Source organism: Aspergillus bombycis (assembly GCF_001792695.1).
Source record: "Aspergillus bombycis strain NRRL26010 chromosome Unknown contig00011, whole genome shotgun sequence".
Classification (NCBI taxonomy): Eukaryota; Fungi; Ascomycota; class Eurotiomycetes; order Eurotiales; family Aspergillaceae; genus Aspergillus; species Aspergillus bombycis.
This window is the reverse complement of record NW_019170013.1, coordinates 65,551-91,483: the sequence shown is the minus strand read 5'-3', so window position 1 is coordinate 91,483 and position 25,933 is coordinate 65,551. Positions and strand designations below refer to the sequence as shown.

Sequence of the window (25,933 nt, the reverse complement as noted above, 5' to 3'; positions counted from 1 at the left end):
AAGTTTTTTTTTTTTTTAAGAAAAAACTTTTCCCCACACTCGATACCGTAAAATTCTTGTCACCCTTTCCCCTCTCAGGTCTTGCCAATTTCCAGTCCGTTGTCTATGACGCCATGTCGGCCCCTCCCCCATTTAAACATCTTTGACATTATAAACATCCATCACCATCACCATCACAACGCCCACTCTACCCTAACACAGCACAACACAACTACCTACACTACTTTCCTCCCATTCTCCAACCAAAACACACAATCTACAACCCCCCCCAAGAAAAAGCAAACAAAATGACCATCAAAACCCGCATCTGTGTAATCTCCGACACCCACACTCTAACCCCCAACCCAGCCCCAAACACCACAAACCCCTACCGACATCCCCTGCCCAGCTCCGACGTCCTCCTACACGCCGGCGACATAACCAAAGTAGGGCTAAAAGCCGAACACGAAGTGATCCTAGCCATGCTGAAGGCGGCGCCGGCGGAGCTGAAGCTAGTCGTAGCCGGGAACCACGACATCACACTAGACGAAGAATACTACATGCGGATCGGGCACTACCGCCACCGGTACAGGACCGACCACACGGCAGCGTCGGCGACGGCGGGGAAGGAGAACGTAGGGGAAGAAGGGCGGGTGGAGTCTGTCCGGGCGATCAAGGCGCTCTGGACGAGCGAGGAGGCCATGAACGCCGGGATCAGGTATATGGAAGAAGGTGTGCAGACGTTTACGTTGGGCAATGGGGCGCGGTTCACAGTTTATGCGTCGCCGTATACGCCGGAGTTCTGTCAGTGGGCGTTTGCGTATGATCGCGATACGGACCGGTTTAATGGCCCGCGGTCGACGTCGGAGGGCGTGTTTGTGCCGCCGAATCCGGTGCCGGATCATGGGGTGGATATCATGTTGACGCATGGGCCGCCGTATGGCATCTTGGATAAGGTGGTGGGGTCGCATGCGAGTGTGGGCTGTGAGCATCTGTTTCGCGCTGTGGAGAGGGCGAAGCCTCGGTTGCATGTTTTTGGGCATATACATGAAGCATATGGGGCGACGCGGCTGGAGTGGAGCACGCGGAATCAGTCGATGATTCAGTGTGATAAGGAGACGACGCTTGAGGATCGGTGTGCGTATACGGATGTCAGTGGGGATTCGAAGAGTCCGCTGAGGGTGGGTGACGAGACGCTGTTCGTCAATGCGAGCGTGGTGACGGTTCAGTACCAGGCTGTGAACGCACCGTGGCTGGTGGATCTGGAGCTTCCTTCGAAGTAGTCATTAAGGGATTGCATGTTATCATCGTGAACGTTGGGTGGTTGTTTGAAACTGCATATATAGATGAGTCCCCTTTGGCGTACATAGTATCCTTGTTTTGCACCTTTGGAAAAGTGAATTCAACTGGCCGCGGATCAAGACTGAATTCCAATTGTATTCCGACTACTGCAATAACATGGTATCGTTACAGAGCTTTGTAGGTGAGTTGAGATGCTTGACCTAACTGGCGTGTTTTTGATTATATATAATTCCCATGGATCAATCTTTTTCTATAAATATCCAACTCCCGGGACGTCCAGCCATCCTGCACCTACGGGTATAAAGGGGTCCACACATAACAAGGGGTAGAAGAGATGGTTGGAAAAGGGAGTGACCGTATGAAAGGTAGTAGTGAAATTTACAAAGTGGCCCAAGATTATCTGAACAAACAAAAGAGACGTCGCGATCAGCAACAGACAAAAAGGGAGATGAGAGTAGGGATAGGTATCTAGGAGGAATGTCTTATGTATCATGTCCTGAATGTGAGAAATGAAGAAGAGAAAAGAAAAGAAGGGTAAAAATGGTCAAAAATGCAGATGAGAGAAGAAATCAAAGAAGTCGCCGGCACCGTCACCAACACGTGGCATCTGCAGGACTCGAGAGAGGAAAAGAGGAAAAGAAAATAGAAAGTATGATAAAGGCGAAAATCTTGAAGGAGGTATAGCAAAGAACAGGTACGCTGCGGTGCAAAGACAAAATGCTTTAATCAACAGCAGGAACAAGAAAGAGATGAGCAATGAGCATTAATGTCCAGACATTAAAAGAATAAAAGCGGGAAGAAAGGGAAAAGAAAAAAAGATGCGGAAATTAGCGATCCTACTCTTCGCGGACTGCCATGCCATGTGTATCAGATCTAAAATCGAGGCGACTACCCTTTCGCCCAACACCCTTAAGCAGGCTGAATCTTTTCATAACAGAGTCTCGAACACCACCGGTATGAAAGTGGGTTTGCTGAGGAATTTTCGGGCTACCCAGATCAGGGCTTCTCATTGAGGTCCTACTGCTCTGTGTCACTGGGCGAGGATAGTCACTAATAGAAGGAATCGTGGACCATCCAGATCTGGGGCTGATGGCTGTCGGTCGATCGCTCCCAGAGGCCCCTTTGTGTTGTGAACTTGTCCGACCAAGGGTCTCCTGTAACTTCTCTGGTTTCGCGCCTGCATCTTGGGAAGCACTTCTTGAAAGTTGACTTATCTGCGCTTGGGTATCTTCAGAAAAGGGTTTCGTGATTGACAGCGACGAAGTATGCTTGTGCAACTTCTCTCCAAAGAAGCTTCTGCGCCTACTCTGAGTATCCCGTGATTGACTAGTCGTCCGGCTGTTTATTGTTGCTGCATCCTCACGGTCCGTATCCTCGACGCGGCTGTTGTCAACTGGACCATTATCCTTTTCATCCAGTTGCGGCTTGGTTTCTCCATTGCCATTGGTCGCCAAGCCGCCGCCTGCCGCGTGATTTACACGTTTGAAGGGGTTCATGATACTGATGACTGACGGCCTCTGGGAATGTTTGCGAGTGTGGCTTTGCCGCGAAGAACGGATCAGTTCCTGCTCCGGAGTGTTGGCCGGCTGTTTACGATCTTGTAAAGAGCGAGGGGACTGACGCGGTGCTGAATGGGGTGTCTCTTGTACGACAGGACTAAGAGAAGCAAGTTCCGGGGCAAACGCCTCTTCGAAGCGGCGCATCAATTCAGCCTGCGTGGCTTGATGCGCTGGACGATAGAAGAGAGCCAGGGCTTGTTTGATTGCCAAGGCGTGATCAATCAGTGCGACGGCTAGAGCCTGGTTCAGAGGATCAACTGGCGTTGGCGTATCTTCATGCTCAACATCGCCTTGCGGATGCGACAAGAACTGTCGATAGAGGGCTACGCAGCCGGCGGACGACGAGCTGAGATCCAATAACTGCTCTAGCGCCTCTGTTAAGTTCGACAAGCTCATGTCCTCACCAGATGCGGCGCGCCTTTGCAGTAATGTCAGTTCTTGAGTCTTGCGCCAAGTTCGTTCAAAGGCGGTTTGCATGGGGGTAAGGGCTAGCTCTTCAACTGAAACCACTTCACTTCTCCGAAGGATATTTGGGAATGGCTCTGCAGTGGTGTAGACTGCCTTCTCCACCCATTGCTCCTGGACATCCGCACTACGAATATGTCGTTTTATTGTCGAACTGAAGCGGCAAGGCTCGGAAATCAAGAGGTGATCCCTTACAGATGAGGGGACTTTAGATCGTTGATAGACCGGATGTGTCATATCGCGGTGAACAGTTACCGGGCTGATATGTAAGAATTGGCCCTCATAATCATGAACCTCTCCCGGCGATACAATCTGCGCAGCTGGATGTTCCCTCTGCATACGATCAACGAAGGAGGCCATACGATCGGTTGGAGAACATTCAAAGATGAATTCTTTATCCCGTAGAGTTGCTGGGAACCCGAGCCCCTTGTACAGCACACGGAAGTAGCGCGGGAATTGTTTCTCCTCTTTTGCGATGATCTCGTATATCTTAGCCATCGAGCTTTGTGCCCGTGAGAGCTTGGCGAAGTCCATAATGGTATCTTCATATTGTTGAGCTAGCTCTTTGTAGCATACGAGCGCATGTGCCCAAGATTTAGCATCTTCAAAGAATTGAATGATTGAGAAGTACAAGGACTCTTTCCTCTCAAACGATGTCTGTTCTGGGAAAGGAGGGTTGAGAAGCTCAGGAAGGGACCGCCGCGGGTCCCACTCATAGAGATCGGCATGGAATTGGAGTGCAAGGCCAGCTTCAGTGAAATTTCCGGCTGCGGCTTGAAGCTGAGCCAACTCATGAACATAACGAATGAAGATATCTTCGCGGCCCATGTCTTTCATGTACTCCATCAGCCTGAGGGAATGCAAACTTTCAGCCATAGATCCATTTTGCGAGGCCACAAATAGATCAAGAAGCTCATCCACAGTTGCGATAAGCGCTTTGACCGCATTTGAGAGGGTCTCGTCGAACGAAGAACAGCTCTCGAAATGCTCAGTCAACTCAGCAATGAAGAGCTTTTGGACAACGCCTTCGTTCATATTCTTCGTTTTGAAGAGATTATCCAGGCTAGAAATGATCTCCGTTTCAATGATCGACAGGTCCTGGTTAAGGCTCCATTCACTGAGAATCATTGTCCGCAAAATCTCGACCGCCACATGTCGCAAACCTTCGTGGACACTGAGGCATAATTCGATGATAGGGGCCACGAGACCAGGGACATACTGAACCTGATATCCTCCAAGCTTTTTCAGGCCATACTGCTCCCTCTCTTCGTCTGTGGTATCCCAGCCTATGGCTTCCCAACTGGAATGCAACAATTCGGCGCCTTGCTCACGGACATCGCCAGCGATCTTCCAGATAGCACGCCGTTTCTGCTCTGGGAAGGTCTCGAGAGCTAGGACGTCGCTCGACACGACCTTTAGTAGAGTCATAAAAAAGTTTTCCCATAGTCGTGTATCAAACCTCTCTGCATCTTCTGGTGTCGGTAGGAATTTGGCGATCAAAAGCGAAGAGAGATACTCAAGGCTCTTCACGGTCGCCCGGTGGTTGTATACATGAACACTGAGCCAGCTCTCAGGGTACGCCTCGCAATTCAAGATGGAAGTATGGACCTCAAAAGCCTGGGAGAGAAAAGAAGCAAGCTCCAAACCCTTCAACCGAGGTCGTTTAGGGTTAGGTATTGCTGCGGTGGCAGCCATGATTGCGGACAGCTCCACCAAAGCTTCGTCAAACTTTTGCGTTTGCTTGGACGATTTCACCTGGAACGGGAAGGATTTGCTGAAGAGCAGAGAGAGATAACTGGTATCTTCCACACCGTCGGGTATAATGGTGTAATATGAAGAGACTATTTTGGGCATGAAGTCGTACACGTATGGGTCTGGCTCCTTCGCGAGCTCTGCGACTATTGCACAGTTCAACCGAACTTGATCACGGTACAAATCAGAGACAGGTCCGATTGCCCCCCAGTATGGTGCCAGCCATCCTATACAGCTGGAGACCAAACTTTTCCTCTCCGGCCCAGTACTGAATATCTCGAGACGTGTATAATGCTGTATCAGCACTAGCTTATAAAGGATTAGCATACCCTTAACATCTTTGCACGAATCCATAAAGCTGAGAGCTATCATGATTACTTCGTCCTTGGGGAGCACTTTTGTTAGCTCCGGCAGCCATGTATGAAAATGCTGGACAACAAGTGTCTTGCTTCCAACCATGGCAGGAGAAGGATTCTTCATGAGAGCCTCAAGAGACTTGAATATCATATGCAGGTCCCGGTTGAAAGTCGATTGAACTCGGGTGATCCCGATGCCCTCCTCCTTCACTTTCTGCTGTTGCCTAGCATTGATAATGAATTTAAGGACGTGCCGTCCCACTTTAAAAGTGGCACGAAGGTTACGGGACTGCTGGCCATCGGAGCCACCCTGCAAGAGACGTTGATAACTTCGAATGACGCATGGAGTGGCAAACGGGAAGTTGAATTGGTTCTCAGCGTAATGGTCGACCAATGGGCCAAGGTTGAATCGTCGGTCATGAACGATCCCGAGAACCGTGACCAGGTTCTTGAATATCAAGTCCTCATATTCCTCATTTCCAGCGTTCTCTACCAGGATTCCAAAGAGAGCGTCGAAGACACTGCTAAGCTGCTTGACAATCTCAATTTCTGGGACGAAAAGGACCCTCTTCAGCGTATCCAAGACTTCATCTACTGGACGGTCACGCCAGTTCAGTAGGCTTAGTATCACCTGGTCTTGGGAGTACTCCGTGCTACAGAGGCTGGTCTCCAAGCGTAACGTAGCCAACGGCCCGGTGATAGCCTCGTCCTTGGCAGACTCATTCTTGCCCAGCGAGCTCCAGGGGAGCGACAGATAAACCCCCTTACCATTCTCGATACTGGAGGTTAACTTGTCGTAGGCATGCAGTAATAAAGAATGAGGGCCGTCTCGCATGAAAGCGTGACTGTCCCATAGCGGCATCCAAGCAAGAGCAAATGGAAACTCGGGCGCGTTGGCGATACTCATGATCAGATGGGACCCTGGAATTTGGTCCGTAGGAATGTTGAGGCGAATGGTCTGGTTCCAAGGGACACCTCGTGCGGCTATCGTGGTGCGCCAAGCTGTGTGCGCCGTATTGTTGGACGCGGGGAAAACACATCGCTCTATCCGAGCTCCTGACGAGGCACGTACCTCAAGGGTCAACTGTAGATTGCGGAGCCCTGAATTTGTCGGCACGGGAACTTGGCCCGCTTGAGGATGCGAAAGCAAGGCCTCAGGAGGAAACGTAGCATGGGATATTGTTACATAGATATCAGATCTAGGTTTAGTCGGAGCCTGGGAAAAACCAATTCTCCTAGTTTGGACGACATTATGCATGATTGTGGGATTTTTCCGAACCAAGGCATCCGAATCAGTGCCCACAAAAGGGTATAGGTGTAGATGAAGCCGAGCGGCCCGTGGAGATCTCACATACTTCCCGTTGGGGCTTGGAAGCAATGTGCGAATTACTTCATCGAAGCCATCCGTATGCTCATCCCCATTCTCATTTTCTTCTGACGAAGACCAGATGTTTATTACTTGTTCAGTATCCTTGTCTTGGCCAACTATCTGTGAGATCTCTAAAACACCCACGCCTATTGTGCGGACCTGAGTGGTTTCCTTCGTTGGCTGGCTATTAGCTTGTTCTTTATTGTTGCTGGACGTGCTCTCCGCTGATTCGGGCGAGCCCTTGGTATTCTCTTTACCCTGCTCAGCGCTTGGAATGCCGCGTGGTTTCGAGGTCCACATCATGCTGCGGCGGGTCTTTAAAGCGCTTTTGCCTTGTTGATTGGCCCCCGTTGATGTTCTGGAAGCGGATGATCCCTCTCTAGAAACTGAAGATCTTGGTTGAGACGGGACGCTGGTCGAGGCAGTCTCTGGTGCTCGAACTGCGACGACCAAGTATAGCTTGGGCCCGTTCGCAGATCCATCGCCGATATCTGTGGCACACAATTCGGTGAAAAGCGTCTTGAGTTTACTACTCTGCCCCATGCTTGCAAATTTCTCCGGGGATGGGATGTCTAAGACATATGTTTCGGACAGAGGGTTGAGGCCACCGGTCTCCGATTGAGAGCACAAGTTCACAGCAAGCGTCACAGGACCAGGGGAGTTGCCCGAAACTGCATTGACTTCTAAGAGTAAGTGATGGATCGCTGCAACGTCGGATGGATTTGTGGGACTGCTTTCTAGCATGCTCATCTCAGACTGAAGTTTTGTCAATTGGATGGCGGAATCTTCGCCGGTCAATAGGCGGCCACGTTGTTCAGGATCCCTAACGATGACGTCTCCGCTTAACATTTTATTTGCCCGCACCAGCTTCCACACGACCTCTTGTCGCAACCCTTCCTTCTCCTGTGCGGTGAGCACATTGTAGAGAAGCTGTCTCCTGGCAAGATCCAGCTCTTGAACAATGGCCGACATCTCCTCAATAACGTCATATTGCCGGTTAAGCAAGAGTTGATGGAGGTTCGTCGAATGCCATTCGCGCAAACACGAGGCAATTTCGTCCACTAGAGGTTCTGACAGGGAGGTTGGAGTCTCGTCACCGATCTTGAGCATAGGTACAGGAGCAGCCGGTTTGGGACCGTGCGGGTCTCGGGGTGTCATTGTGATAGGAGTGTGAGGCAGGGACGGCGACTTCAACGTAGTACTATATGGTGAGCGTGGGCTCTGTTGATCATCGTCTAGCTTGTGAATGAAGATTTGAGAGGGTTTCCCTTTTTTAGCAATCACAACGTTTGATACTTCCCCAGTCATAAACTCGTCATCATGCAAAGAGACTACACTATTTCTCACATCGCCATCCGGGCCGTCCCCTGGTTCGATACTCCTCCTATCTCCATTTGTCAAAGTTCGCTGCCCGTCTGCATCGCCGAGGACCTCGCGAATCTCGACACAGTTGCGGGGGAAAATGCCGGAGAAGACCCTTGCTTCGAGTGTCTGTCCTTTTGTGCTCGTTAAGCCCGCCAACAATGATGGCGGAGCCACGAGATAGCCGCGACACCACTCTCCATTGGCACCCCCTTGTTCTATTATGTATAGCTCATCGCCAAGCTCCAAAGGTAAATCGGCTGGGGTCGAGGGTTGAAACGGGTATATAGCAACAGCAAAAGCGATTCGAGAGAGAGGCCGCCAGGGCATGTCTGCTATCGAGGCGGCCGTTTGGAGCGCACCCCGCAGCGGTCGTCACAACTGCTGTCAGAGGAATGGAGGTATCGTTGAAGCGGGGCGAGAGGGGGGATGGAATTGTCAGTTGATCGATGGATGGATGGGACGCTACATGCAGTTCTCCTATTGTTGCGAAAATGAGAGGAATGGGGGAGTTTCGAAGTGGACGGATTGCGGACAAGTAATCGAGTAACTGAATTGGTATCCTTAAAGGGGGGCGAGGGCCACTAAAAGTCTATCACCAAATCCACACTGTTAGTAGCTGTAATTTCCAGCGACGACCGCGTTCGAGACTCAGGCGACACGGTGGTTTAAGAAATTAGATGCAATTGAGAAAATGTTACTCCACATAGGGGTGCCGAAATACAATGGGGTTAACAAAAACGGTCACGCAAGTGACAATATCGATTAATTGAGCTTTTTCTCCCAATTTCTTTCTTCCCCCTAGCAGTGGATGCCAGATGGTTTGTACTGTGGAGCCCAACCATCTGTATTCATCTTGGCGGGAACTGTGGAGAAGCAGACAAACGAAGGGGGAGGGGATAGAAGGAGCTTACCACGAGAAGAATGTTCCATAAGAATTGGCCCCAAAAGAAAATTTGAAGATGACGTGGTGGATCGCAAGAGACTTGGGGGATGAATATAGAGAGCGTAATCCCAAAGAATTGGGGGAATAATGATCGAGACGGAGGAGTCGCGATCGTACTAAGAGCCTACTTTAAGTGACCGGTCACAGACTAAAAGGCCTCGAAAGGGTAAAGGGCGGAGCGGGAGGCGGAGAACTTAAGGGTTAGTGCGTGGAAGGTGCCTGAGGCTAGACTCGCCCCCTAGCTGAATGCTCCATGAATGGGAGGAAGTGACTTGGGGGTGGGGTTTCTCTGTTGAGGGATTTGCCTGGCTAGCATACAATCTCAATTGAGTGTGGCTTATATATATATCTCGACATATCATTCTCATCGGGTTTACTCCGGAGTAGGGTAAACGTTTGAGAGTACGGAGTAGACGCGGTCGAGTAAAAAGGGCCCACTTCGGAGTACTAAGAAGACAGGCTGATTTTCTTTTGTCTCCTCTTGTTCCTTTTTAGGTTCTTCTTTCTGTACTTAAATGGGTCCAAGGTTTACTTAGTAAAGAATATTATAGACTTAATTCGAAGTGTTATTTATATTAACTTTGGTAGAGGTATGATATGGGGGGGGCAAGTCACCCCACAAGTGAATCTCTCCTGTCTCAAAGATGTCGATCTATACCCCATACCATGTACATACATCTTTCTTCACTCCGCTTGAATGGAATAAAATCTAGTCGACACATACCTGTCGGTCCAAGAATCAGAAACAGCCCAGTCCATATCACCTCCAATACGAAGAAAAGGTACTAAAAGGTGAGGTTAGCCGAAGAACTGAGAAGCACATTCGAGGCATTCTTACTCTGAAATTAAAACAACATCTGGCAATTAGTAGCATCGAGTACCTGGAATAATACACGTAGACTATATGTAATAACGTTATTGGATACCTTTCTTTGATGAACACTAACAAGAAAGAAGAAACCAAGTAGGTTGCGAATGATTAATACCTGGTGTGGAGCCCCTGGGATGGAGGAAGCTTTCCATAAAGTTGAGCCGTAAAGTTTAAGACGTTCATCTCTCGATACATGAAGTTCTCCTAAATACAGGCCTTCAACCCATGGCTTACCATATAGACGCGCTGACTGTATTACCAGGGGTAGAAGAAGAGAGACTGACACGAGATGATAAGTGGAGTGTGCGCATTCAAGAATCTGATATATCAAGTAGTATAAATATAAGGTAGTGGATCAATTGACCCTCCTGCAGAGTCAACAGTGTGTCCGTTGCCGCTTTAACATTCACTTTCCCTATCCATGCTCAACTCCTGCTAAGATGGCTGGGATCCTTGCAAATTGAAATCCGGACTAGGAAAGGTTTTTTCCAGTTTTCGGCATATTGCTACAGGTGCCGTACGTCTTTCTTTCCTTCATTAATTCCCTACTGTCTAGTCCTTTTTTTATAGTACCCATACTGATACCGATACTACTACTACTACTACTACTACTACTACTACTACTACTACTACTACTTAGTACTCGTAACACAAATATTGCTTGCCGATTGGCCCATTGTACGCTGACTCCGTCCGCTTCTTTTCGATAATGCCTGCACTTTATTTATTTGTTTCCCCCTCTGTTTTCAAGGAATCCGTGTCTCCCATTTCTAGGAATTGATCATATTACCTGTAATTACATATGTGGGGAAGGACTAAACTGAAATCGTCCATCAATTGCCGCTCCTCCTTATTGGTTGAGTTTCCTGGTTCGCCAGTCGCCTTGCCTGATTGAAACAACCTGTCTGTCTCTGTACGCAGATGGCCCATCATTGAGGATGAAAGCTTCAGCAAAGTGGTGACAAGATCATAGTACATTCATATCATATCCTCCTCAAGTTGTCCAAGACACCTATATACCACCAATGGTCATGTATCATGCAGGAGAATGATAAGCTAAGGCAAAACATGAGAATGATGATATAACGCAGTATTATTCAATTCAGACGCCCCATTTCTATGACCCATGGACATGGATAAATGCTTCCATTGCTCCCCATCCAGCAAACCAGTGCAAATAGAACAGAAAAGAGAAAGGGTACTTGTAGAAGGCAGAATCTCAGAGGGAAAAGTGAACACCCAAGCAAACAGAGAAAAGGCGCTGAATCGTGGTACACAGGGCATCCAATTATTTCTTGAACATGGTAATTGCATCCTCCATACGCCATTCGAGGTCTAGTTGGCCTTCGTACACCGTATTGAGGACGCGTCGAGTGCGATCATACGCTCCCTCATACCGACTTTCACATTCTCGCAACACCTTCAACACAAGGCTGCGGCTGAGTCCAGGGTCGTCGGCATCACCAAAGTGCTTCTCCACCCGTTTCTTGAGTGCCTCAATACCACGCCGCATTTCTTTCGCATCGTACGTGGCTAAAACTTTCTTCGCTACCGAGCGCGAGTGGCTAGGGCGGCTTGAGATATCTACCGGGTTGCTTGTAGTTGCCAATAAGCTTTCCGCTGATTCAACGAACTCAAGTAACTTCCCCAGTGGCCGGTGAATGACAGAGTCTAGATAGAGCTTCATGTGTTCATGGTAATCTTGGTAAGCCCGCTCGCGCCATTTCTCTAGCACCGGTAGGCCTCGGACATCTACCTCCTCGATGTAGTGGTTCATATTCTCGATCAGAAGTATGTGATAGTTCAGTGCCTCCTTGTCTTCTGGGTCGCCCGAAGTTGCCGCTGCGCCATTAGGTTGGCCAGGAGCTTCTTTGGCGATAAACTTAAGTGACTCCCACATGGCACGGTTGATGCGGTTGTAAGCTTCATTAACACTGATTCGAATATCACAGAACTCTTGTGCAGGCTGTGACAGCATGTTTTCAACAGCCGTGGAGAAATGGGGAAAGACGCGCATGAAGGAGATGACCCCCCTACGCTTGTTCACCTTAACCTTGGTGTCTTCAATTCCACGTATCTGCTCGTCCACAAAGCGATTAAAGAGACCAATCAGCCGGGAATGGAGTTTCTGGAGTGAATGGACAATAAAGTCTTGGTTGGTGTCTTCAAAATCCAGAACAGCCTTTTCCAAAGCAAACAGGATACCTATTCCTTGTCTGTAACAAGTTAGCGCGGCACGAAAGGAGCTGTTCCGTGATGTACTTACAGAGGATCAACCTGAATGGACGAATCCACAAGGCTCTGCATATCGTTCGGCCAGAATGAAAACAGTTCGTCCATAATCTGTTCCACCTTCCTTGCCATTCCTCGATCGGTATCGTGCAACTGCTTGGCGCCAAAGTCGGGTAACTGGCGCTCCTCAGGGTGAGCAGATGCTACGAGGTCAGGGAAATCGACGTGCGACAGTGAGCTTAGGTGGAAGAAATGAACTAGAAAGTTCTGCTCCTCTGATATCATGCCTAAGGTCTCATGAAGAGCGCCTGCAAACGCTTCATAAGGTTCCAGACGTCCATGCTGTTTGTCACCAGAAGGGAGCCGTAGACCCGCTGCAGCCCTCATAGTCTTTCCTCGTTTCACGGTCAACTTTCTGGCGGCCATCGTGATGCCTTCATTTTCCTTTTCTTTCTCCTGATGGGTAAACAGAAGCTCGTGCTCCTCTCCAGAGGGCTTTCTCGACGCCTTTTTCCAAGCAAGGCTATTGTCCCGAAACTCATTCTGGTAAGGTTGTTTAGCCTGTTGTTCGTACAGATTGATAAGTCCATGCCACTCTGCGCCGCTGACTTCCTTTGCGAAAAGCATCAAGGCATTATACATCCACAGCTCCCGGCGGAAGTATTCTCGTGCTCGACTGTCGAGCTTCATAGGATCTTTCGTGCTATTAGCAGCAGTGTCGACCCTTTTTTGTTCAGCGACCTTGTAAGCAATAGCCATAAACTGCTTAAGTCGCTGCAAGAACAACTGGGACTGTGAGCGATACTCCTCTTTCTTCTCCTTGATCGCACGCATTTGGCCAATTTCCGTATCAGCATACACACCCACGCTGCCGTGATCCCCAGCCGCATCGGCTAATCGCCTCTTATTCTGCCATATATCAGAATCAATCATCAACATAGCTTTATACAGCGTTGATAATGCAATCTCGGTATCCTTTAGCCCGTCAGGGTTACTGAGCGAGGCCTCTTTCAAGGAGCGTAAGTCAACAGAGGAGATAGAGAGAGTTTTCAGCAGATTTTGAAGCTCGTTATGGAGTAGTTTCTGGTTGGCGGTCTGTACTTGCAAACCTTGAGACTGTGTTTCTATATATGATACATCATCATGAAGGGTCTGTCCGCGGAGTCAGAAAACACGTAGAACAGCATGTACAAAAAGAGTGAGGGGATATTCTTTGCGTGGGCTTGGTGACTTACATTGAGTTCATGCGAGTACAGAGTTAGAAGATTATCCAGCTCTTCACACTCCTCGATAGTCTTATCAATTAACTTGGCAAGCTGATCAAGCTTCCCTTCTTGCTGCTCAAGATTACCTAGCCAGCTGGTAGCCTCGACACGACCGATCTCACGGCGGATATCAGCCTCAAGATCTTCGATTTTCTTCTCGTCATTCAAGCGTCCATTCCACCCAAGGTCAGTTAATATGTCGTCAAAGTCTGCACCACGTTCACCTATACTGCTGGAATTGATCCCAAGCGCCTGGCAGTATTTGATCGTATTGTCCTCGTGGCGTCTGCGACGTCGACCATCAGGAGATGGAGACACAGACCTCGCTCGTTCGTCCGCAACGACTTTCACGGTAGCTCTCGAAGTGTTTCTCGGTTCCTCCTGAGTCTCCACCGACGTAACAGTAGCTTCTTCAGCGGCAGCCTGGGTTACTTCAACTGTGGGTGGCTCCAGTATAGGAGACTTGGCTGGAGAGGGCACTTCCTTCGCTGGAGATGGAAGGGCTGGTATCTCGTTATCCGGTGTTACGGGGGATACCACAGGTTCAATGGCTGTACGAAGTGAGGGCGCGGGCACTACTCCAGTGATTCCATCGGGCCCATTGCTTTCCTCAGCTTTTTGTTTCCTTGCGGCTGCTAATAGTCTCTCACCAGCACCACCAGGCCTCGGCTTGAAAGCGCCATGAGTGGTAGCGGCTTTGCGAAATGCCCCGACAGCTTCCTTGCTTTGCTTTTTCTTAATCATAGGCCCAAGACCGGGGCGATGTGCATCCGCCTCGTTTTCAACAGGTGATGTGGGCACCTCAGGGGGACTGACTGGCGGAGAGATCGGCCCACCCTCTTGGGCCAATTCGCTGGGTTGCGATTCCTTCGTGCTTACGGGTGCTGCTGTTTCGGCAACATCGGTTGTCATCTGAGCGTTAGCAGTGCTTGACGTGGCCAGCTTCAATGCAGGTGGTATCTCGACAGGTTGCGTATCGGGAGTGCGTTCGGGTGCAATGTTATCGTAAGACTCCGTGGGAACCTCGGGGCTGGATGTCTTAATGCTGCCCTCATTGAAAGTTGAGTTGGGCTCCGGGTTGGTTACTGGACTTGGAATGACATTCGGACTCTCACTCGGAACCGATTGAGCTGTGGTGGGTCGGGAACCGTCTTTGTTGTGCCTAGGCGAGCTGAAAGCCAAATCCTGAGTGCGAAGCTTTGGCTCTGGCACACCTTTCCCATCGCGTGACGGCGGTGGCTGGACCTCAGGGCGAGTGACTAGATTACGTTCAGACTCTCCACTGGGTCGATCCCGCTGATTCGAAGCCGAAGCGGCCAGTAAACTGGCAGGGATGTCTAGGCCCCTCGATTCGGGAGATACTGGTGACTTGTGCATTCGGTTTTCAGATGCAAGACGCTCAGTTGAGCGGGGAGGTGGCTGGTCTCGCTGGTCAGGGGGAACTGGCGGGGGGTGCTGAGGCGGTACAGGCGGCGGGGGAATGCTTCTCCCAGATTGACCAGACTGGGCAGTAGATGGTCTACCCATCTGATCCCTACTTCGTTGGGCTCTTAGGGATTGCTCTTCAGAGGGTAGCCGGCGTGGCCCATCCCGGCTAGGTGCACGACTCGAGTAAGGAGACTGAGGCCGGCTACCATGGGATGAATATGGTGGGCCTGGAGGAGGGAGTGCCACTTCAGGTCGCGGGGGTCCTTGGCCAGGGTGTTTAGGACCCGGAGGGGGCATGCCCGCAAGCAATTGTCGCTCGCGATCATCGAAGCCTATCAGCTCCGGTACCTTTCCTCCGGTATATTTTTTGTAGATTTTCACCAAACTACCGATAAAGAAATCCTTCTCCTTAGATGTCCTTGCCTGCCAGTAATAGGGCTTCCCAATGGTCACCACAAATCCAACAGTTGAGGCCCATTGTTTCTGCTGCTGTTCCAATGGAGACGATGGTACCCAAGCATTGAACGATTGTATCGCAGACAGGTCGTCTAACATCCACGTTTTCCCAATCGAAAACGAACCGTCATTGTTTTCCCTAGCCTTGTGCACACGCACCCTGCCTGATTTTCTCACGGCAACAATTATTGCTCGAGGCTTTTTGTTGTCGGGCGGGGAATTAGGTGGAGGGGGTGTAGACGGATACGCAGCATCTTCCGTGATGCGAACGTGTGTTATGTAGGATTCAGCCACTGAGAACGGCAGGACAAGTCAGCAAGCAATCCGCGAATCCATCCTCCATGGTTTGCGCTTGGTCCTACCCTTCGCCGTGCAAAGATCTTCGTCCAGGTCTTAGCAGGCGCGGCAGACGAGAAAGCGGCCACCCATTATACACGGTTTGACATGACAAAGCCCAGTTCAATCAAGGCAAAGCGACTAAACCAACATTGCGCAACAAGAGAAATACATACAAGTGCCATCGCCATCTTTCCTTACGAAGCAGCTTTGGATGATCCGTCTCTTCTCATCTTCAAATTTCTCAGCCCTTGACATTGTAGCCTCACCAGTATGACCTCCATTGCGACCATCACCGACTCGACGCGGATCCCTTTGAGGGGGGTTTTCGCCAGGATGCGGGCCCCGCGAGCGATCACGACCGTTCATTATTGCTTTCCAATTGCCGGGAGCCTGTTTTACGTAGGAGGTATCAGAGGCCAGGTGAACATGATCGGGAGTGTCGGGGGTTAGGCTACACGGTGCGCGCCGTGTTCGGAGGACAGCTGGTGAGGTAGTTGCCTCGAAAAATTAAAAGAAATGTCGAAGTATAGAAAGAAGGCCAAATAGGGGCAGCATGGATTGCTGGCGTTAAATCGAGAGCCCACAGAGAGGAGCAAGCCGGTAGTTGTACATTAGCTACTGGGGGAATGGACGGCGGGCGCTAGTAACCAGTGGGCGGAGAGCTCGTAGTTACTGCATACTTACGGAGTATGTACTGCGTTCCAGAGGTTGACATAGTGCAGCCAACTACCGTCTATTTGATAGACTCGAAGCTGAAGAACCTAGAATTGGTAATTCATAGTCACATGATCTACGTCTTGAATCCTGCTGATTGATTACATCTAATAACCTCAACTTAGTACTAGTAGTAATGCTTTTTCCTCTTCACGATTCCAGTGGAGTATTGTTGGTTTGCATAGATTGGCTGAAACTCAGCATGTCACGAGGGCCCACGTGAAGGCAACTGTCTGTGATACTTTGGTTGGCCAATCACAAGATGCACTATCATTGACCGCCTTCCTAGTGTTTTTTGCCCTTTTTTTTTTTTTTGGTTTGCTCCAAGGAAACCTTTGAAAACATATAGACGAAGGTTCAGTACTTCGTACAGTGATAACACAGTCATTGTATCTGGGAGACACTAAATACAAAACTATAATCATGGCTGGAAAGAAATCTTCTCCTGCCAAGTTGGCTCAGGATAAGAAGGTGGGATGGTTCTACTAGTAGTCATTCAGACAGGATTGATTTACTGACAATTTTCGGCTTCGAAAGGCCAAGAGCGCACCATCTGTTCCTCCCCAGCTGATCGCCTCTATTGAAGCTTTTCTTACCGGGTCTGGCTTCACCAGTACCAGTAAAGCCTTTTCGAAAGAACAAGCCAGCAAATCCGTTAGCAAGTCGCCGTCCGACACCAAGAATGCGCCATCTTTGCTCGAAATTTTCCAGAACTGGGAAGATAACGGAAAGGCTACCAAGGAATCTTCCGATTCTAGCTCATCAGAGGCCTCCAGCAGTTCCAGCAGCAGCGAAGAAAGTTCAAGCAGTTCAGATGAGTCGAGCGACTCTGACGTTGAGATGAACGATGCGCCGAAAGCACAGTCGAAGAAGCAATCTAGGAGCTCCTCTTCCTCTTCCTCTTCCTCCTCTTCCTCTTCGTCTTCGTCTTCCTCTTCTGCCTCCGATAGCGATGCTGATGATGAGAGTGAGGAGGAGGCGGCAGCCCCTGCTCCTGCCAAGCCTCAGGGTACTAAGCGGAAGGCCGAGTCTGATTCCTCGTCTTCCGAGTCTGAGTCCGAGTCAGACAAAGCCCCTCAGAATAAGAAGACAAAGGTCGCCGCAAAGGAAGAGAGTTCGTCCTCGGACTCTTCATCATCGTCCTCAGCCAGCGACAGCAGCGACTCGTCATCTGATTCTGACTCTGACTCTGATTCTTCCTCTTCCTCGGACTCGGACAAGGAAGACGGAAAGGGCAACAAGACTACTTCATCCTCTCAGAGTTCCTCCGGCAGTGAAACAGTTCAAAACTCCGACTCGGGTGCTCAGAAATCTACTAACATTTCGACACCCGTGACCGGTTCGTCTAGTGCTAGCCCAGCCCCCGGAAATGGCTCGGTCAAGAAGCACACTGGCGCCCGCCCTACTCCTCTGGCTCTTCTCAGTGAACAGCCTACTGACCACCTGCTTTCCAACGACTACGTCCCCTATGCGTATGCTGACAGAGCCTTCAAGGATCTCTCGGTCACTCGTGGCAAGGGCTTCACGAAAGAGAAGAACAAGAAGAAGCGTGGTTCTTACCGTGGTGGTCCCATCGATATCTCCGGAGGCAAGTCGTTTAGGTTCGAGGATTAAGTTGAGGCTAGTGGACCGAGTTGGGTTGTACTGGCTGCCGTCATGTTCAGCATACTATCCACTTCCTGATGTGCTCTACAAAAGTTTAGACCCTTAGATCTAGGTTTACATATTTAGATCGCTTTGCCCATTTCTTTATTCACAACTACAAGCAAGGCGCTGATGGAGCTGGGACTTCTATTCAATTATTCGTGCAAACATTCACCTCCAAAAAAAAAGTCAAAATCGTTAATTGTCTCTACATTCCTGTTAAAGATCTTTAAAAACCCATGAACCAACCGAATACTTCCGCATCTAAGAGTCCCCATCATAAACATCGACCACCTTACATTGATAGTTAACCACCAAGCAACAAAACAAGCAGTACCAAAAACCAACACTCCGTGATTTTATGCCGACAGAGGAGCAAAACATTATAGGGGTCGTCAAGCCATCCAATTTCAATCCCGACGTCTCCAGGCAGCAAATCTTTCCATTGGGTTCCACCTCCGGTCCCAACCCGTTAGCTGCTCATTTTTGATATTACTCTCATCAATATACGCGAATCGTTTCTGTGTCCTCAATGGAGACGTTGTCGTGGTGTCATCAGGCTCCGGCCGTTCGTACCCAGACAAATCCAGAACTCGCTCAGGGTTGTAAATCGTCCTGTCCTCCTGAATTTCTAAGTCTATATCAAGCATTTCCCGATACCAATCCCTGCATGAACCAGTCAAGTCATCAGTAGACATGAAATCCAGTCGAACGACTCCGTCAGTGATTCCGGCGTATACCGTGGGTGACAGAGGTGACGGTGAGCACAGGGAGTAGATGGCACCGCGGTATGGAGTGGATTCACGTTGGCGCCTCCTAGGGGCATTTGGGTACAATGGTGGTGCGTAGAACAGGAACATAGAGAAATCTTTGCGGGGATACTTGATGCTCTCTACCGGGGGTGCAGTCTCTCCTCCTGAGGCTTTTCGACGGGGCACGTTGTGCTGGTAAATGGAAGAAGCCCTAGAATCCGTGTAACTGTAGGTTTTTGGCATCCGAAGATCGAAGATCTTTACAACGGCATCTGCGCCAGCTCCTGCGAGAAATCTGTCATGGCCAAAAGGGTGAAGGGAGTAAATCTGGTTTTGGTCGCTTGGGTCTTTGTAAGTGGACTCGAATGCCCGGTTTGAACGAACGTCATGGAGTCTGCGCACTCGTCAGCTGTATCGATAAGCGATGATAGGGGAAATAGATCGTACCTGATTAGACGATCACCCCAAGCAGCAAGGAATGTACTACCAGGGGACCCCGTAGTAACCTGTCCGCATAGAGGTGCCATTGCATTGACAATGACACTTGCAGTAGAGCCAAGCCGTATGTCAAGATCTAATGAGTGCACGCTGATCTCTCGCTCCAGCGCCAACCGTTCCGATGAAATAGAAGAGATAGCCAGCGCATTCTCGGAGCGCCCTGTGCCTATAGCAAATAGGGTCGGAGACAGAAATTTAGAGCACTTGTTACGTGCTGCGAGCCTTGATTCAATTACAATATGCCCAAAGGGTTCAACCACGTCGTCATCCCTGGTAGTACTGTAAAATTTGATCGTTCCATTTTTGTCATGTGCAGCCAGAATCGGGTCTAGTCCTTCACTCAGATCGATATGTTCGAGCCCAGAGTTAGATGTCTCGTATCGCTGCACGTATTCATGTGCGTCCTCGTTAGGCTTAAGTGCAACATGGAGAAGCTCGCCGCGCATTCGACCGAAGATTACATGTTCCTTATCGTCCGCTTTGCGATAATGCCCCGGTCGCAAGATATGCAGACCACATATGTCGTCATGGCTGCTGACGACATCCAAATCATCGAAAATGGCCCATTGGTGATTCTGGGCCTTTCCATGTTGCTTGATTTTCATGACAATCTCATGCCCGCCGCCCCAAGCGAGCACCTCCCTGCGGTCCTCCCACGTGCTCCCGTTCCAGGTTTCATATGAATCAATTGCAGGGCGATACCCAAGGGTGGGTCTGTCGGTTCGTGTTGTAATCCCCAATTCAGCGCGAGTAGGGGGTTTCGCAACGAAGCGACTAACTACCGCATTTTTGTCCAAAGCTCGAGAGCGAGAAGTCAGAGCTTGGGTGGCATCTTTCCAACATGAAGACGGTACAAAGCCAGGAAACCGATGCTCAATAAACGCTCGAAAAACACGCCCATCCTCGGCAGATACAACTCCATACAATCGCTTGCAGGTCTGCGCGATATGTATTAAGTCACTGGCAGATGGTAGATAAGTTGCAATGAGATATATTATCTCCACGGGTAGTTTAGACAACATAGTGAAGATCTAAGCTGTTTTTCTATCGGCGAAGAATGCTGAAGAGGCCTAGTGGCGATTTCCTTGAAAGTACATGAGTATCCGAAACCGTTTGTAAATGTACACGACTCACATATGTACTCTAGTCTAAAGCATTACCGACATCATAATCTGTCTGTGAATGTATATATCTAAGGTCCTTTTCGCGGTGGTTTAGGACATGCTGCAATCAGCAAGAATGCGAAGGCTGTTTGGACCATCAGCCTGGGAACATAGTAGTGAGGCCATGGTGTGAGACACTCGAATACTCTTCGGATGGCAAAGGATTCATGGCAAAAATTGGCAGAGGAGATATTTTACACCCACACACATTGAGAACGAAGGCCTAGTAGCTAAAGATACAAGACGAGGGTAGTGACTGTGTGCTGTTGCGTTGTGGGAATTCGGTCATTATGTCATAAATAAAATTCCAATCAGATCCTGCGCTTATTTATCAGCTCCGATCAATAAAATCTTATCTCCGCACTTTCTTCAACCTTTCCTTATCAGGTCTCTTCAAATGTGGGGTGTTTGCAGACTGAAAGAGCAATTCAACCATAGAGACTCCACCCATTACTAAATAGATTGATAGTGGTCTTCGTGGATCACTTGGGGACTCATCGGATACGGGGTTCCTTATCGTGTCTCTTCCCTAAAGGATTTGCCAACTCGACTCCTCTCGTCAAAAGTTTCTATATGCGGGGGAAGCTTCTCCTAATGGTAGGTCCACCCTGTAGCAAGGGTCCGTCGGGATCGACCGCTTTTCAACCTGATCATGGCTGGCGAGCCTTGCAGTTGCATATAAGGTATCCATTGCCGTCACCTTTGCTAACAGTCGTCCCTTCTCCTGGTTGCACACAAGTCTCCTAGAGTCCTCTTTGTCACATCCATTGTCTGGTCTTGATGCTAAGTGAACATTTGCAAACATGGCCGGATCGCATATAGTGGCTATATCAGCGATTGTCTTGTCAATTGCTTTGTTATATAAATGCATTGTGTATCCCGTCTTCCTCTCCCCATTGTCCAAGATCCCCAATGCCCACTGGACAGTTCCCATATCTCCTGCCTGGATGCTCTGGAAGCGTTTTCGGAGTCAAAACAACCGGACCATCCAGGCTGCCCATGAAAGACTTGGGCCTATTGTGCGGCTTTCCCCATCAGAGATATCCATCAACTGTGTTGAAGGTGGTATCAAAACTGTTTACACAGGCGGATTCGAAAAGCATGAATGGTATCCACGAGTATTCGGATCACTCGGGTAAGGTTATACTTTATCAAACTGCGACTGTCTTGACTAGAGCTGATAAAGGGCTTCACCCGATAAAGGACCGTGAGCATGTTTACCATGATTGGCAGCAAGCCCCATTCTGTTCGTAAAAGGATGCTGTCTAATATCTACAGCAAGTCATACTTGCAGTCCTCACCTCATATGCGTCTAATCTCGGAGACTATCTTGTTCGATCGCCTCTTGCCCATGATCCAAGAAGCAGTCTCCTCGAATGCGCCTATTGAGGTCCATGATCTCAATCAGGGACTCACCATAGACTTTGTATCAGCGTATCTCTTTGGCTTGGCAAATGGAACCAACTGGCTTCAAGATGAACCTTTCCGGCACAGGATGCTCCACTACTACCAGGGCAGGAAACCGTATGAGTTCTACCACCAAGAAGTTCCTGGTCTTCTATCTTGGGCTAAGTCCATTGGTATCCATTTGATACCTAGATGGTGCGATGAGGCCAATGAAATGCTTGATGCTTGGTGTCTAGACCTCTGCGACAGAGCAGAACAATGTTTGCAATCAACCGACGCCAGCGTCGAGCCTGTGGCATACAAGCAGCTCCAGCAAGCAATGATAAAGCAGTCCTCACAAAAGGGAAATACAGAAGAGAGCTCGAAGCAACAGCGGCTCGACATTGCCTGCGAAATGTATGACCAGCTCACTGCTGGTTTTGAAACCAGCGCAGTCGCCCTCACTTACTTGTTCTGGGAGCTTTCTCGCCACCCGGACCTGCAAGAAGAGCTGCGGAAGGAGCTCTTGACTCTAGAGCCCAAAATTCTGTTTCCCCAACCTAGTCCGTCAAGGGGCCTGCCTCAGGCAAAAGCAGTTGATTCATTACCTCTCCTTGAGGCCATAGTTACGGAAACGTTACGCCTCCATGCTCCAATCCCTGGAATCCAGCCCCGTGTCACACCTTATCCATCCTGTACCTTGGCTGGCTACAGCGATATCCCTGCAAATATCAGAGTTAATGCGCAGGCATACTCGCTCCATCGCAACCCTGATGTGTATCCGGATCCTGAGACATGGCAGCCTAAGCGGTGGCTTAAGGGTGTTAACTCGGATTCCGACCTCGAAGAAAGAAGGCGGTGGTTCTGGGCCTTCGGGAGTGGCGGAAGGATGTGTGTAGGAAGCAATCTGGCCTTGCAGGGTAAGTTGACCATTGCTCCCGATATAGAGTCCCCCAAGCTGACACCTTTACCTATAGAAATCAAACTAGTAACGGCAGCCATCTACACCAACTACAGGACGTCCATCGTAGACGACAACGACATTGAAGCAATCGATGCCTATACGGTTAAGCCCCGCGGAGATAAGCTGGTGTTGAAGTTTGGAGCCGCGTAGATCGTATCCAAGTGTTAACGATCCCACAATCACTATGACCATTAGCTATGTCTTCTCAATGATTAAGATTGAAACATGTTCTTTTCTTTATGACATAGCACATGTAATGTACAGAAGGGGATGTCCGTAACACAAGCTCACATCCACCCGCAAACGAAAAGCCTATAACTCCAGATACATAAAGATTTCTTTCCGAGCCCGTCAAGACTCAATCCAGAGCCTCCACGCTTATCACCCATCCCCGGGGCCCCCAACAACCAATATAAAAACCTTGCTTGCTACCACCGCATAACCGGTATGATGCGCGACGCTTCGGGATATCAACAAACATTGCAGTCAAAGAATTCTTAACCAAGAGTACCCTCCCTCTTCTTGGGGCCGACGACCTTGGGGTACATTCTCATGAGGTGGTAGTTGATGGTGTTCTTCTTGTTGCTCTTCGGTTTCTGTATTGCAAGAAGAAGAAAGACATCATTAGCAAGGCTATTCTGAAATGGACACGGGCCAGGAAGTTGGACTAAAAAGGCGTAGCAGAGAGAAATCAAGATACGTACAGGTGCGTCCATGCATTGCCTCAATTGCTGCTCAAGGGCCGCGCATCCCTCTGCAGTGTATCCAGCCGACGCCCAGCAACCTATCAAGAAACCAAGGTTAGCATATCATCGCAGTCGAAAAATTGTTGACAACCCCATAAGCTGCTCGGAACACAGAAGCTCCACAATTGCACACAGCGAAAGTCTATCTGCAAAGTCCCGGCGACAGCGATTAAAAGCAGGAACAAAACATACTCAGCATCGAAGACATGACTGTCACGCAGGGGTTCTGCTCATGCTGATTCGGACGACGGACTCGAAGGTGAGGGATGGTCTGCAGACGGACCGGGTTGAGACGAGTTGTGGCACCTTTCGGGGGCATATTGACGGTGTTTCCGGTGCTCTCTGAACTTCTGCCACTCAAGGAACCCAAATTCGATTAATTGGATAGACGGAATGTCACCAATAGCGCCGGTGCAGGTCAATGTATAGTCTTGGGCTCTGGTTCCAAAAGTTGTCGGAAAGCCTTCGGAGGTGCCAAGACATTTTCGGCAATTTTGCCCGCGGAAGTGGCTGACATAACACCCTATAGTCCTGTGAGTTTAACTAACTATACATGGCCATCCTTGGAGATAAGAGCTATCTGCTACGGTCATTACACTCACTTAGGGGTTGCTTTTCTTTTTAATATAGGCGGATATGAGCAAACGGCATGTGGGAGCGTTCAACTTCAATAACTTATCCTCATTATCTACAACAAAGTGTCTGAGATCGAGATGTTTCTCCGCGATAAGCCAGTGGCGAGATGCAGATTCGAAGGCGAATGAAAGCAGCGAGACTACGCAATTACAGGATGGGCATAAAGAAGAAAGCGCTATGGTGCGAAGGCTATCTGAAATGACAGAACAGGCCATGCTTGAAGGAGGCCGCTCGGCGCGCAAAAACCTGGAACACGCGGGGTTCTCGGATGATCTGAAGAAACAGCTTGAAGAGAGAATCGCAGCAACCGCATTCAAAAGTGACCATGCAGCTGCCCATGCAGTCGCCGATATGCCTGTATGTACATGTTCAATGATGCTGGAGATCCTAAACTAACGTTCTAAAGTCGAGTGCAGGTCAAGGAACTCAAGATATTGCCGCAGCTCAGCCATGGTCGGGAACGGAGAGCCTTCACGATGTCACACTGCGTATGCTGGATAGCTCGAAGAAACCTATGCGCGTACCTTATAAAATCCCACAACCAAACCCTGTTGATATGCGCATCTCTCCCAAGACCTCAACGTCGCCGGGTCTCCGCCTCGCCGAAGCCAAAGACCGCACATCTACATACACCCTAAGTCAAAGCCCGGGGGTGTCGGATGAAGAGCGTGAGGCAATGCGACGAGAAATGCGAGAGAGGTTTACTCCTGGTGGTCGACCAATGCCGATGACGATCCAAGGGTTAGCATCACTTGCGAACGAACGGATAGAGGATGCGATGTCGCGCGGTCAATTCGATCGAATAAAACGAGGGAAAGGTGTCAATACACAGACCGACCATAATGCAAATAGTGCATTCATCGATACAACTGAATATTTCATGAACAAGATGATTCAAAAACAAGAGTTGGTTCCTCCATGGATCGAGAAACAACAGGAGCTGGCGAGGGAGCTTGATCGGTTTCGCCAGCGGCTAAGAACTGAATGGAGACGGCAAGCGGCGAGATTAATTGCGAGCGAAGGGGGATCCCTGGAAGCTCAGATGAGGCGTGCTCAGGCCTATGCCGCTGCGGAAGCCCGTTTGGCAGAGAAAGTCAAGATAGAGCGATCGTTCCAGGAGCTTTATAATGTCGAGCCATCCGCAACGAATCTGAACGACGACGAAAGATTAGCTTCTACGTCGCCTGAGGTCGAAACCAAAGAAAGCCCCCCACTGCCATATGTTTCGCCATTGCGTGACCCGCAGTATCTTTCAACAGAGCGCTCTTTTTATGAGCTAGCAGTCAAGAATCTCAATACTCTCACTCGCTCTTACAACCTGCAAGCACCACCCGTTGCTCAGAAACCATACATCAATTTGGAGCGTGAATTATCTACGTGCTACGCCGATGTAGCGCCAACTTTAGCCGAGGAGATTAGACGGCGCGCGACGGAGAGGACCAGTCGTTCGCAATCCGTCGGCTCTAAAGCGTCCGGCATTATCGAGTCCTTAAGCACATCAACTACCACACAAGTTTATGAGGAGGATAAAACTAAAGGATATGGATTCAAGGAATTCTGGCGGGACCTGTTCTCAAAGAAAGATTAGTGGCTGGAGAGCCATGTGTATATATGTTTGATGTATATATTGTATGATATTGCCCTGTATGATGGACAGGCCAGGCCATACTCTTTGTAAAACCAGACCGTTCTGCATTAGAAGACCATGGGTACTTTCGCCGACTACGGTGTCACCCCTCCGTCACTGGG

General features: G+C 49.4%; 8 protein-coding genes across 8 annotated transcripts; 4 read left to right on the top strand and 4 right to left on the bottom strand.

Moving 5' to 3' along the window:
• Positions 1–287: 287 nt before the first annotated feature.
• Positions 288–1,262, top strand: ABOM_002262 (metallophosphatase domain-containing protein; the record flags this gene model as incomplete). Its single annotated transcript, XM_022529392.1, has 1 exon — positions 288–1,262. The coding sequence occupies one exon, from the start codon at positions 288–290 to the stop codon at positions 1,260–1,262; it is 975 nt and encodes a 324-aa protein (XP_022392889.1).
• Positions 1,263–2,117: 855 nt separating this feature from the next.
• ABOM_002261 (guanine nucleotide exchange factor DCK1) lies at positions 2,118–8,474 on the bottom strand (the record flags this gene model as incomplete). Its single annotated transcript, XM_022529391.1, has 1 exon — positions 2,118–8,474. One exon carries the CDS (start codon positions 8,472–8,474, stop codon positions 2,118–2,120), a length of 6,357 nt encoding a protein of 2,118 aa, XP_022392886.1.
• A 2,775-nt stretch (positions 8,475–11,249) lies between these two features.
• Positions 11,250–16,047, bottom strand: ABOM_002260 (GTP-Rho binding exocyst subunit SEC3; the record flags this gene model as incomplete). The annotated part of the gene is made up of 4 exons (XM_022529390.1): positions 11,250–12,177; positions 12,228–13,345; positions 13,429–15,635; positions 15,855–16,047. The coding sequence occupies 4 exons, from the start codon at positions 16,045–16,047 to the stop codon at positions 11,250–11,252; spliced, it is 4,446 nt and encodes a 1,481-aa protein (XP_022392887.1).
• A 771-nt stretch (positions 16,048–16,818) lies between these two features.
• ABOM_002259 (nucleolar and coiled-body phosphoprotein 1 family protein) lies at positions 16,819–18,009 on the top strand (the record flags this gene model as incomplete). Its single annotated transcript, XM_022529389.1, has 2 exons — positions 16,819–16,866; positions 16,933–18,009. 2 exons carry the CDS (start codon positions 16,819–16,821, stop codon positions 18,007–18,009), a joined length of 1,125 nt encoding a protein of 374 aa, XP_022392848.1.
• Positions 18,010–18,449: 440 nt separating this feature from the next.
• Positions 18,450–20,311, bottom strand: ABOM_002258 (F-box/WD repeat-containing protein; the record flags this gene model as incomplete). Its single annotated transcript, XM_022529388.1, has 2 exons — positions 18,450–19,185; positions 19,239–20,311. 2 exons carry the CDS (start codon positions 20,309–20,311, stop codon positions 18,450–18,452), a joined length of 1,809 nt encoding a protein of 602 aa, XP_022392847.1.
• Positions 20,312–21,255: 944 nt separating this feature from the next.
• On the top strand, positions 21,256–22,952 carry ABOM_002257 (cytochrome P450; the record flags this gene model as incomplete). Its single annotated transcript, XM_022529387.1, has 3 exons — positions 21,256–21,587; positions 21,656–22,758; positions 22,816–22,952. 3 exons carry the CDS (start codon positions 21,256–21,258, stop codon positions 22,950–22,952), a joined length of 1,572 nt encoding a protein of 523 aa, XP_022392852.1.
• Positions 22,953–23,299: 347 nt separating this feature from the next.
• ABOM_002256 (mitochondrial 37S ribosomal protein mS37) lies at positions 23,300–23,867 on the bottom strand (the record flags this gene model as incomplete). The annotated part of the gene is made up of 3 exons (XM_022529386.1): positions 23,300–23,398; positions 23,507–23,586; positions 23,741–23,867. The coding sequence occupies 3 exons, from the start codon at positions 23,865–23,867 to the stop codon at positions 23,300–23,302; spliced, it is 306 nt and encodes a 101-aa protein (XP_022392851.1).
• Positions 23,868–24,361: 494 nt separating this feature from the next.
• Positions 24,362–25,772, top strand: ABOM_002255 (DnaJ family domain-containing protein; the record flags this gene model as incomplete). Its single annotated transcript, XM_022529385.1, has 2 exons — positions 24,362–24,541; positions 24,591–25,772. 2 exons carry the CDS (start codon positions 24,362–24,364, stop codon positions 25,770–25,772), a joined length of 1,362 nt encoding a protein of 453 aa, XP_022392850.1.
• Positions 25,773–25,933: the final 161 nt, after the last annotated feature.